This window comes from Haliotis rubra, unplaced genomic scaffold (assembly GCF_003918875.1).
Source record: "Haliotis rubra isolate DU_JTF1 unplaced genomic scaffold, ASM391887v1 Scf635, whole genome shotgun sequence".
NCBI lineage: Eukaryota > Metazoa > Mollusca > Gastropoda > Lepetellida > Haliotidae > Haliotis > Haliotis rubra.
The window spans coordinates 326,141-338,097 of record NW_025767341.1 but is presented as its reverse complement, the minus strand read 5'-3'; the positions used below and the strand labels follow the sequence as shown (position 1 = coordinate 338,097).

Below are 11,957 nucleotides of genomic sequence, written 5' to 3'. Positions count from 1 at the left end.
CAACATGAAGTATAGGGCAACTGACGGTTTGCATTGTTGGTTAGCCATTAATGAGGAGTACATTTACAATCCTATGGGATTATATCTGAGCAGAACGTGACCACAATGACATATCACATTAGACACCTTAAGATCTAGGTTAGAATTGGTCTTCATGAGCTCATGCTTGCAACAGATGACCATGGGGATCAGATGGTTACGTCTGCTGACTTGGTTGATGCATGGCATGGTATACCAACTGCCTAGATCCATGTTCATAATGTAAATCACTGGCCAGAGTGGATTATTTACAGATCAATGTAAGGCCAGACCAATTTTATTTCTTGTTTTACGGATTTTTGTCCTCAGAAAACCTAAAGGCAGGAGGGAAAAAAATAATAATCAACAGTAAAAGTAATATTCCTTCTAAATATTAAAAGTATTTTGCTTCTGGCAATTTATGAAGTGTTTATGGGGCAAAAAAAACAATCAAAAAAGAATTTCTTATAAGTTTACATTTTTGGCCAATAAAAACATCAGCAGGGTGCCGTTCCACTAACCGATCTTAGCCCTATGCCAATCGTAAACCCCTAAAGTCCTAATCTTAGCGTGACGTTACGATCGGCATACCGTTCCACTAACCAATCTTACCTAAGTCAATCGTAAAGTTAAGATTCAAAGTCTAAGTTGCTCATGACCAAATTAGGATAGCTAAAATCAATCGTAGAGAAACCAAAATGGTGGCTTTCCTATTCTATGTGAAAAATAAGAGCGAGCATTTCACCGTGAGCGTCCCCTAAAATCCCCCATGAAATGAATTTGTATATTTCTGTGATGTAAACAAACACTGCACTGAAGCCTTACAAATGTCAGGCCAGTCTGACCACTGTCGTCATGGGAACACAACCGAGCGAGATAGTGTAACACATTTGTACAACAATATTGCAACGTCATGGTTAAGAATAGGGACGGGTCATGAAGTGATCAATGTTCTGAAGCAAAAAGATACAAATATGTTTGATTTCACGTGCGCTTATTTGGCGGGGGATTCTAAAGACAGGCCGCGTGTTATTCAAGACCACTGGCAGATTCTACATACGTTATAGCCTCGTCACGCCTTGTTTATTCTGATTGACAAGGTTCAGGCACATATTAAAAGCTCTGACACAATTGACATTTTTAAAGTCCAGACTTAAAACCTGTTCTCAGTATATTACTTATAATCTCGGCTGTAAATATTCTCGTGTAAATCTATCTGTACACAGCGCTTTGAGCATGCCCAAGGATGTGGAATAGGCGCACTATAAATATGCATTTATTATTATTATATTATGCTTGATACCCAGCGTTCTCACGCACTTGCACCTGAAACCAAGGTGCTCACTACCCTAATATTTTGCTCTAGGTTTTTTCTCCACGTTTACACTTGGTTGGAAAAATACCCATGAAGGACCGTGTTAGAATATTGAACTTCAACAACCCATGCCTGTCGTAAGAGGCCACTAACGGGATTGGGTGGTCAGGCTCGCTGACTTGGTTGACACATGTCATCAGTTCCCAACTGCCCAGATCGATGCGCATGCTGTTGATCGCTGGATTGTCTGGTCCAGACTCGATTATTTATAGATAAGATACATACCGTTCACTAACATGAACGCTCATGTTAGTGAAGGCTATGCATCTTAGCTAGATTATTTACAGACCGCCGCCATATAGCTGGACTATTGCTGAGTGCGGCGTAAATCTAAACTCACTCACTCACTCAGTTGGTTCGTAAACTACTTTCTATCATTTGCTAGACTATGCAAAGGGAGATAACGCGTGCCTCGCATTCCTCTATCTCTCTAACGAAAGAGTCTCCATCTAAGCTTGGATCGGATCGTAAGATCGGGACCGGCTACGATCGGCCTAAGATCGGTTAGTGGAACGGGTGTAACTTTTACCTAAGACGATTGTAAAATTGGCGTAACTTGCTAAGATTGATCTTAGTTAAGATCGGTTCGTGGAACGGCACCCAGGACTTTATTTTTAGAGCGGGCAAAACTTTTTTTTTTTTTTTCTTATTCTTGAAAAAATATGACCGAAGGATCCGTAAAACAAGAAATAAACTTGGTTTAGCTTAATACTGTTGTGTGCCGTGTTAAACAACAAACACAAATGCTCCCACATCATGCATGAACAGAGGTTTAGTGTGTAGCAACTGGGCCAATAGCCTGCTAAACAATGCCTCTAAGATGTACCTCAGTGAAAAAGTACTAAAAACAGACAAGATCGTACATTTAAGTGCTTTACATGTATAAGCTCCTATTAGTATTATCCTCAAAGAATTCCGTACAAAAACAGGAAGGCGAATTTCAACATCACCCCACCATTACAACCGCCTGAAAGCAAATGTCTTGCGAATGTTGAGATCGTTACAGAACACCATAGACAGGTATGAGCTTGGTGAAGCCAAGGTACGGGCTGTGCGGCACACTATAAGATGTATAAATGTTTGGCCTCAGCTAAACAGGGACACTCTTTTTCATGAGTCCCAAGGAGGGACAACCTCCCATGCATCCCGAGGCAGGATACGTCTGCTGAAATGACGGCGAAGGCGACCTTCATAAACACCAAACATCAAGCAAGGCCTCCGCTCAACCCAGGTGGCAGAAAGAGTTGTGTCTTGTGTATATCCGGCAAACTGAGTTGGTTGTCATGAATGGACAATTGACTGACCAGATAACAAAATTATCCTATTAGCTGGAATTATCGCAGAACGTTTGAACCCTAAGATGACAATGTCAGTCCACATACTGCCAAGGGCGTCAAACGATCATTGTGAACCAGAAGCCAAACGCACAATAGACAGGCCTGATAAGTTCCCATGCAATTCCACAAAAGATGGATGGACGCTCTCTTGCGGAGAGGGTAGCACCTGCTGATATGTTCCAGCTAAGGATTGCTCTGCATACACTATGGCAAGCAACCATATTGACACACAAGATATTGATGGAAACTCCCGCAATTAATTTTAAATATACACAAGGAACTTAGTTAAGCACACCCTGACATATCTCTCGAACGAATGAACCCCGATGTGAACTCTTAGGAGCATGTCTGTGACATGATTGGTCGTCGTGTGCAACAGAGACCATATAATAGATTATATGGTCTCTGTGTGCAACAAATGGATCCTCCTGTACAGAAGAAGGCCGAATTGGAAACTGCTTTACACGAGGAATGGCAGAGAGTGCCCCTTCACAGGATAAGGAGGCTGACAGGGGTTATGAGGAAGAGAGTGCTGGCTGTCATTGTCACATGGTTACACTCGGTATTGGCCTGAATCGTGTAAAGACACACAAAATGACATTTTGAATGTTCACATTCACCAATAAATTCCAGGGCCATACAGACATGGTTTTGTATGAAAATCAGTGTTTTGTTTTAAATGAGCAATTATCATAACATCAACATGGACTCCAATCATTTTGTCGTTCTTTTGTGACTCAGAAGATCATACGGGTCGGAAAAACTCAAGTTTTCGAGCACTTCTCACCACGAGAAGTTTTATGTACATTTTGAAAACCTATCATTGCAAAAATACAGGGGGTGCTTAATTAAGTTCTTTGTGTATAGATTTATCATCATTACACCTTCACTTACATGATATCAGTTCCCTTAGTCTTTGTCAGTAGTATACCTCTCTAAACACATTGCGAGGTAACGAGAAAACAGTATTGGCTTGACTATCAAGATAGATGGTGTTTCAGCAGAGGATTAGGTTTCTTCTTACGACTGGCTTACAATGGTTTGGAGATGTGTTACAGGAAACTAGTGTTGATTAAACTGTTTTCAAAGTTTCTCTAGAGAGGAAATTCTGAAACCAACAGGTTGAAATGTTCTTCAGCACAACCATACATCTTGAAATGTTCTTCAGCACAACCAACAAGTTGAAATGTTCTTCACCACAACCATACATGTTGAAATGTTCACACCAGAGGATCAAAATAGTGACCGTAGTTTGAAAAAAATAAATAGGTATATTTGCCCAAATATCAATACATGAACAGAAGTTGGCATGGTCAGTTGTAATATAAAGTTTTGTAATATAAAACAAGTGTGTATGGTACCATCGTGAGAGAAGTCTCTCCCCAATCTCGAACCTGCCAACACCGAACTAGCCTGACCCACCATGTCAACCTGAAATTTGGACTGAAAGTAAGAATAACATCAAGGTAACAAAGAGTTCTGAACATATTTTATTTGTATTAATCAGTATCAAAATGGGCTCAGGGTCACTCAACAGTGGTCCTGACACTGAGCTCAGATCACTCAATAGAAATACAAAGGCTCGTATTGATCAAACAGATGTCAACCTGTGCTGGAGCTATTGATAAAAAAATTGGTCAAACGATCTTTCTTGCTTGCATCAGCAATTATCGATGGGCTCCAGAGCCTAATCGATATTCATAATGAAACATCAAATTAATTTCAGAAACTATGTTTCTTATTGTTATGTTTGTTAAATCAAGACATACACAACTGATGCAATTTTCTTTGTAAAACTGCAGTGTAAACAACATACTCGCATGCATGTCTCAATGGGAGTGAGTGAGTTAAGTTTTACGCCGCACTCAACAATATTCCAGCTTTATGGCGGCGGTCTGTAAATAATCGAATCTGGACCAGACAATCCAGTGATCAATAGCATGAGCATCGACCTGCGCAATTGGGAACTGATGACATGTGTCAACCAAGCGAGCGAACCTGACCGTCCGATCCTGTTAGTCGCCTCTTACGGCAAGCATGGGTTACTGAAGGTTCATTCAAACCCGGACCTTCACGGGTCTGTCTCAACAGGAAGTATCCTCGATCATCTTGATCATAGTATAAATCGGCGCCATGTTATGATTGTGTCTCGTTATTGCTGACGTATTTTGTGGTAGGGTTTACAAGCACAATCGACTATTGATCAATTACTAAACTCCCATTATGGATCTGCATACCGTGAACGATAACCAGCACTAATGTCAACAGTCTTGGATAGCCACAAGCCTTGCAGTGTGATATCAGCGTAATGATATTATTTTTCCATACAGCATATACTGAAAGGAAAGATTCACTGGGGGCAACTTCAGATGAATGTTGCATAGTGTGATCATCAGTCTGTTTCAGCCCGACACATATACAGGACAGAGGACTATTGCATTGTAAATCCTCTTCATTCAACCCTTCCATGCACATTAATGTCCATGTTGTTCAGCTGGTATCCATTCCGTCCTGACCCGGATCACTCGCTTCTTCCAACCTAATTTCATAACTAGGGGTTCGAGGTGTCTGGGTAACAACCGTCTCTGTCTTCCGCAACATGGACTCAAGGTTTGTGGCTCTTGTGGTGGCAGCTGCGTCTGATTTGTCTTTCTCTATGACATGCTTCTCGTCAGTGACCGCAACACTTTCCGATTCCTGGAACAAGAGGGAACAGAACCTTATATCATCGGATCGTCAAAAGCATGTGACGGAATTTAGATGTTGGATAAGTAGGGCATAATCTAATGGAATTTCAATATAGATCTGTTACTTATAGATTTAATGGAAGTGAGGGAGTATGGTTTTATTCCGCTTTTAGCAATATTCCAGCAATATCACAGCAGGATACACCAGAAATGGGCCTCACAATTTGTATGTGGGAAATCAAACCCAGGTCTTCGGTGTGACAAGCGACCTCCTAACAACTAGGCCAATGGAACGAAGAACTGAATCCAGAGCATGAGATTTCAAATGATAAACTTAGCAACTGGATGTACAGTTAATATGGCTTATATAATGTGAGTTACCTCCATTTTACCAAGACAAAACTTAACCCTTGCTTTAGCAATAACAATGAGTGAATAATCATAGATTCATGTTTTTTTCTATCAACATGATGTAGATTTGAAGGGACTGGTGATCAGCTCCTTTAAACAAAGGTGTATCACTGTTCAATTCTATCTTATCCTATTCACAAGCAAAAAAGGAATTCAAGCTTTGTAGCATAGCCATCTTTCAAACAAATAATGCTGATTATACAGAGAGTTGTTTTAGCATGCTATTTTTCTGTTAGTGAAAACACTCTCCACAAAAGATATTGCACGACTTGAAATAATCAAGAAAAATCAAACTCAGCATTTAATAATTTGAATTTGCTACTATCATTTTGCACCATTGTTAATGTGTAAGTAGGGTGAGTTTTAGGTTTATGCCGCCTATAGCAGTATTCCAGCAATATCATGGCAGGGGACACCAGGAAAGGGCTTCACACATTGTACCCATGTGGAGAATCGAACCCAGGTTTTTGGTGCGACGAGTGAACGCTTTAACCACTAGGCTATCCCACCACCCCTGTGTAAGCAGAGAGTTGTGTAACAGTTACCTGGCTTGTCAGTGGTATACGATACACTGCTTCCTGTAGTTGAGTGTGGAGCACACAGAACACGGCATCTGTGCATGGGGCTACTGGACGACCACACTTGCCATTCTCAAAGCGGCAAGGCTGGTACAACACTTGGCTTGGGTCATTCAAGATGTCTGTGTACTGGTTAAGGAATTTGAGCTGGGTTGTAAGTATGGGTATAGGACATAGAACAATCATTCTTTGAAGAACTACATCCCATGTAAACAGAGGAACTTGTGTAATACACATTGATGAGCTCATATGGCTCTGGGTTCGAATTTGAGAACCCTGAAAGGTCGGTTGTTGGTTTGTTGTTTAACACCACACTCAGCAATATTCCAGTTATATGGCGGCAGTCTGTAAATAATTGAGTCTGGACCAGACAACCCAATGATCAACATCATAAGCATTGATCTGAAACAATTGTGATATGGTGATATGTGTCAACCAAGTCAGCGACCACCAAATCACGTTAGTTGCCTCTAACAAAAAGCAGGGGTTGCTGCTTTCTAACCTGGCTCTTCATGGGTTCCATTAGAGATGAATACAAGTATTTAAAGGATACGGACAATGCAGTACTTGGACAGGGGCAGTGTTCGAGCACTGCACTTCACTCCAGATTTATCCAAGTGGATGCACTTAGCGTAAGATGGAGGTCTGTAGTGGTTGCCCTCTGACACAGCAATTCTTCTCTGTTTGCAACTACGATGCAGTAATGCCTCCTGTGGCATAAAAACAACATATCAAATGAAGACAGGGTAAGACTACAAATAATTAATTAAAGAAGTAAAATAGCACCAAATTACATGTAAATATAGAACAAAATTCTTGACATATGCCCACAGAGTATGTTCCTATGGCTAAAGTATATTTCAATTAAAATGACCGTTGGTAGATTTCATGCTGTTACACGTAGTCAAAATCATACTAGGCATGGTATTCAATACTAGAACCAAGGAATATCTCTGATGAAAAATATGCAATACTAGAACGCGTTTCCATAAGACTGTAGTAAATATGCCATGGCTGATTGGTGTTGCAATACTCTGCTTTCCAACTGTGGGTGCTCTTCCTCTTGTTTTGGTGTATACATTCCTAAGTTCTTATACACAAGCTTCTAGCTTCTCCTGACACGAAGGATGTTCTGTAATGCTCACCTTGCCATAGCTCTTGTGGTACCTCTTGAGAGCCTTCAGTTTCAGGTACTTCTCCTTCTGTTCTGGGTCTGTCTTGTACACCTTTATACTACCTGAAGTAGCAAGTCATACTGAGTAATCACACATTCTACCTTCAAGCCTATAGGTAACAAATAAAGGTGTCCCCAAAAAGTCTTTGAATGGCATTTAGAAGCAACACACATGAAAGGTGAAAAATCTATAGATGCCAACTTCTGTGAAAGTTTTATAGATGCCAATTTCTGTAACAGGTGATTGAGGAACATGAGGTTTCGGAATATATTCTTACTCCTTCATCAGGTGATTGAAAACTAGGAAGCAGCTATGTAATTACATGTGAAACAACACCAGTTATAAGATGACAATGGTGTACACTTAACAAGGGAAGCCAGTAGTTAATTGGTGCTGGATGATATTGGCAATGAACAAATAGAACCCAGGAGTTCAAAAGATCAAGCACTGATAGGCAATGGACTCAGGGGTAACAGCACTGAATGGTTTGAAGTGAAGACATGGCAATGGACTCAGGGGTAACAGCGAAGACTGATTGGTTGAAGTGAAGACATGGACGCCAGCACTGATGGTTGAATTATTAAGGCAAGACACTGCACCTCACATATGACAAAATGCTTAACAAGTAGCATGAGCATACCTTCTGGCGTGGAGTTTAGCGTGTTACAAATGGACTCATTATTATTATTATTTGTTAGTTTTAATTAGTTTTAATTTTAACTTAGAGGTATCAACATCACAGAAGTTGAGTGAGTGAGTTTAGTTTTATGCCGCTTTTAGCAATATTTCAGCAATATCACGACGGGGTACACCAGAAATGGGCTTCACACATTGTGCCCATGTGGGGAATCGAACATTGGTCTTCACCGTGATGAGTGAACGCTTTAACCACTAGGCTACACAACTGCCCTTCAAGGACATGCACTCACTGTTCGGGAATAACAACATGGCTGCCATGAAATACAAAACAATTGAGTTTTTTCTGATGCTCTGGTGTCCAAGCACCAAGATTATGTTTTTCATGATTAAAACTGAACTTAATAACATGAATGAAACAGGGCAACACAATTCACATCCAGGCATATATGTTATAATAATAACTCCATGAAACATGAACCTAACAAAAAATATGGTGCACCCTTGTCATCAGATTGGAGGACACCATATTTCATCCGACACAAAAGAACTGCTACAAAGAGGTTCTAACCTAATGTCTCCCGTTCCTGCTTGTGTGTGTGCAGATATTTACGCCTCTTTTCTTTGAGCACATGCTGGAGTCGCTTGAACTGGTCGATGTACAGGGACTGGAGTCGAATCAGCTTGTCCCGCAGGATCAGGGTGGCCTCCTCTGCTGTGTATACACCTGCATGTCTACAAACATTTACACATGCATCCATTACCCACTGCATGACTTGTAAACATAGAGTGATTTAGCAGGGAAAGCCCAATGCCAATGGCAGACAAATTCTGACAAAGAAACTTTTCTGTCCAAAATTAGGATTTTTAAGTACCATGGGTCCCCATCACACGAGTATATCAAGACCTACTCAGTGGCAATATTCAGGTCAATGTTTGCAGCCAAAATACCATTACCAATTGCCATGTTGCAACTCAATATCTATTTTCAAGTTTTTTCCCCGGTTTGGCTGCCAGGTACATTAAGTTGATAATCCTGGATACATATGATCATTCTCTTTATTAGTTATATTTCCTGCATGACCAGTGAAATACACTACACAAATAATTTAAGTGGAGCACACCAAATTGCTGACTGGAAATTACAACTCACTTGAGTGGGTCCTCCTGTTCACTGTCGATACTCTCAGCATCACTGTCCCCATCACCTCGCCATGCCTGGTCCACTAGGGGAGACTCTGTCTCGGAATCGCTTGAACTGGCATAATCTACAAATAAAGAGCAGGACTAAAATAGTCTTGTGTACTTACTGTCAACTACAGAAAAATGGTATAGAGGAATATCCAACCAAGACTTAGTCATTGATGCTCGTGTTAGGAATCACATTTGTTCAAATCCAAGTATGTCAAGCAAATGCTGTAACCACTAGTCTCCCAATTTGGCTCTACTCTGGAAATTGTTTCATATTTGTGCTTATTAATGCTGAAACAGTATTAACAAGAAGACAAAGTCAACAATAGTCATCAGAAGATGACAAATCTCCCCATGATTATGTCTATAAATTTGAAATGTCTAATATCAAGGTGTGTATATAGAAAAGTTACTTAAAGTATCCAACTTTTAAAGTTCTGGGACTAGGGAGCCAAATTGTTTCAGTCTATGTCAAATCAAGAAGATGGAAATAAAATGGCAAAAATCTGCAAACAGCAAAAGGCAATACTTCAAGATCTGTTTGATATATCTGCCAAGTCTTGTAGAAAGATATTGAACAGTTTAAGAGTTGTGATCTGGAAACGAGCACCACCACCCCTTTCAGTCTAAGTCAAACTTTGTTGCATGGAAACGCCAAAAAATAAAATGCAGAAATCTGAAAATAGCAAAAGGCACCAGTTCACTTTGGGATCTATCACATATCTGCCACATATCTGCAAAGTTTGGTGAAAGATATTACCGTAATGGTTTTAGAGTTCTGCTCGAAAAGAGCACAACCACCAATTTCAGACTAAGTCAAAATCTTTGCCATGGAAACCAAAAAACATAAAATGAAAAAATCTGCAAATAGCAAAAGGCACCAGTACACCATCTGATCTATCATATCTGCCAAGTTTGTTGAAAAATAGTGAACGGTTTTAGAGTTCTGTCGGAAAAGAGCACTACCTCCAATTTCAGTCTTAGTCGAATTGTTTTCATGGAAATGCCAAAAAATTTTATTTAGAATTCTGTAAATAGCAAAAGGCACCAGTACACCATTATGTCTGATATATGTGCCAAGTTTGGTGAAGAAAATATTGAACAGTTTTAGAGTTCTGCTCGAAAAGACAAAAGTGCACGCCATCTCTCTTTTAGACTAAGTCCGAAAACGCTTCCATGGATAACAAGGCATTTAACAAGAGTCATCAGAAGATGACATATCCCCAGCCCCCATATCTTTGAAAGAACAAATCAACTGACAGTTACTTAAAGTCCAACTTGATTTTTGGACTAGGTCCAAATTGTTTCCATGGAAATCATGAAAAATAAAATGACAAAAAATCTGCAAATAGCAAAAGGCACCACTTCAAGATCTGTTTGATATATCTGCCAAGTCTTGTAGAAAGATATTGAACAGTTTTCGAAGTTGTGATCTGGAAACTAAGCCCACCCCTCCCTTTTGAGACTAAGTACTGAATCGCTTCCATGGAAACCAAGAAAAATAAAATGACAAAATCTGCAAATAGCAAAAGGCACCACTTTGGGATCTGCCTCACATATCTGCCAAGTTTTGCTGAAAGATATTAAAGAAGTTTTCGAGTTGTGCTCGGAAACGAAACCCACCCATCCTTTTGAGACTAAGTCCGAATCGTTTCCATGGAAACCAAGAAAATAAAAATGCCAAAATTCTGCCAAATAGCAAAAGGCACCACTTAAGGTTCTGTTTGATATATCTACCAAGTCTTGTTGAAAAATATTGAACGGTTCTTGAGTTATGCTCGAGAAACGAAGCACACCCCCCTCCCTTTTGAGACTAAGTCCGAATCGTTTCCATGGAAACCAAGAAAAATAAAAATGCCCAAAATCTGCAAATAGCAAAAGGCACCATTTAAGGTCTGTTTGATATATCTACCAAGTATTGTTGAAAGATATTGAACGGTTCTTGAGTTGTGCTCCGGACACGAAACCCACCCCTCCCTTTTGAGACTAAGTCCGAATCGTTTCCATGGAAACCAAGAAAAATAAAAATGACAAAAATCTGGAAATAGCAAAAGGCACCACTTAAGGTTCTGTTTGATATATCTACCAAGTTTTGTTGAAAAATATCGAATGGTCTTTTAGTTATGCTCCGGAAACAAAATGATTACGGACGGACGGACAGACGGATGAGGCGACGACTATATCCCCCCGCATTACATGCCGTGGGGATAAAAATGCCCAAAATCTGCATATAGCAAAAGGCACCACTTTGGGATCTGCCTCACATATCTGCCAAGTTTGCTGAAAGATATTAAGAAGTTTTCGAGTTGTGCTCCAGAAATGAAGCCCACCCCTCCCTTTTGAGACTGAGTCTGAATCGTTTCCATGGAAACCGAGAAAAAAATACCTCACAAAAATCTGCAAATAGCAAAAGGCACCACTTTAGGTTCTTTTTGATATATCTACCAAGTTTTGTTGAAAAATATTGAACGGTTTTTGAGTTATGCTCCGGAAACAAAATTATTACGGACGGACGGACAGACGGATGAGGCGTCGACTATATCCCCCCG

The 11,957-nt window shown here is 40.1% G+C and overlaps 1 protein-coding gene across 1 annotated transcript in view; it reads right to left on the bottom strand.

Moving 5' to 3' along the window:
* Positions 1 to 4,896: 4,896 nt before the first annotated feature.
* Positions 4,897 to 11,957, bottom strand: part of LOC124256678 (KAT8 regulatory NSL complex subunit 2-like) — a 10,782-nt gene continuing 3,721 nt past the window's right edge. Inside the window, exons 4-9 of the mRNA XM_046690650.1 lie at positions 9,371 to 9,485; positions 8,789 to 8,952; positions 7,552 to 7,643; positions 6,960 to 7,116; positions 6,374 to 6,528; positions 4,897 to 5,427 (exon numbers count right to left, since the gene is read on the bottom strand). Of these exons, the coding sequence (XP_046546606.1) occupies positions 5,221 to 5,427; positions 6,374 to 6,528; positions 6,960 to 7,116; positions 7,552 to 7,643; positions 8,789 to 8,952; positions 9,371 to 9,485 (890 nt within the window). The 3' untranslated portion in view covers positions 4,897 to 5,220. The remainder of the gene's footprint in view (positions 5,428 to 6,373; positions 6,529 to 6,959; positions 7,117 to 7,551; positions 7,644 to 8,788; positions 8,953 to 9,370; positions 9,486 to 11,957) is intronic.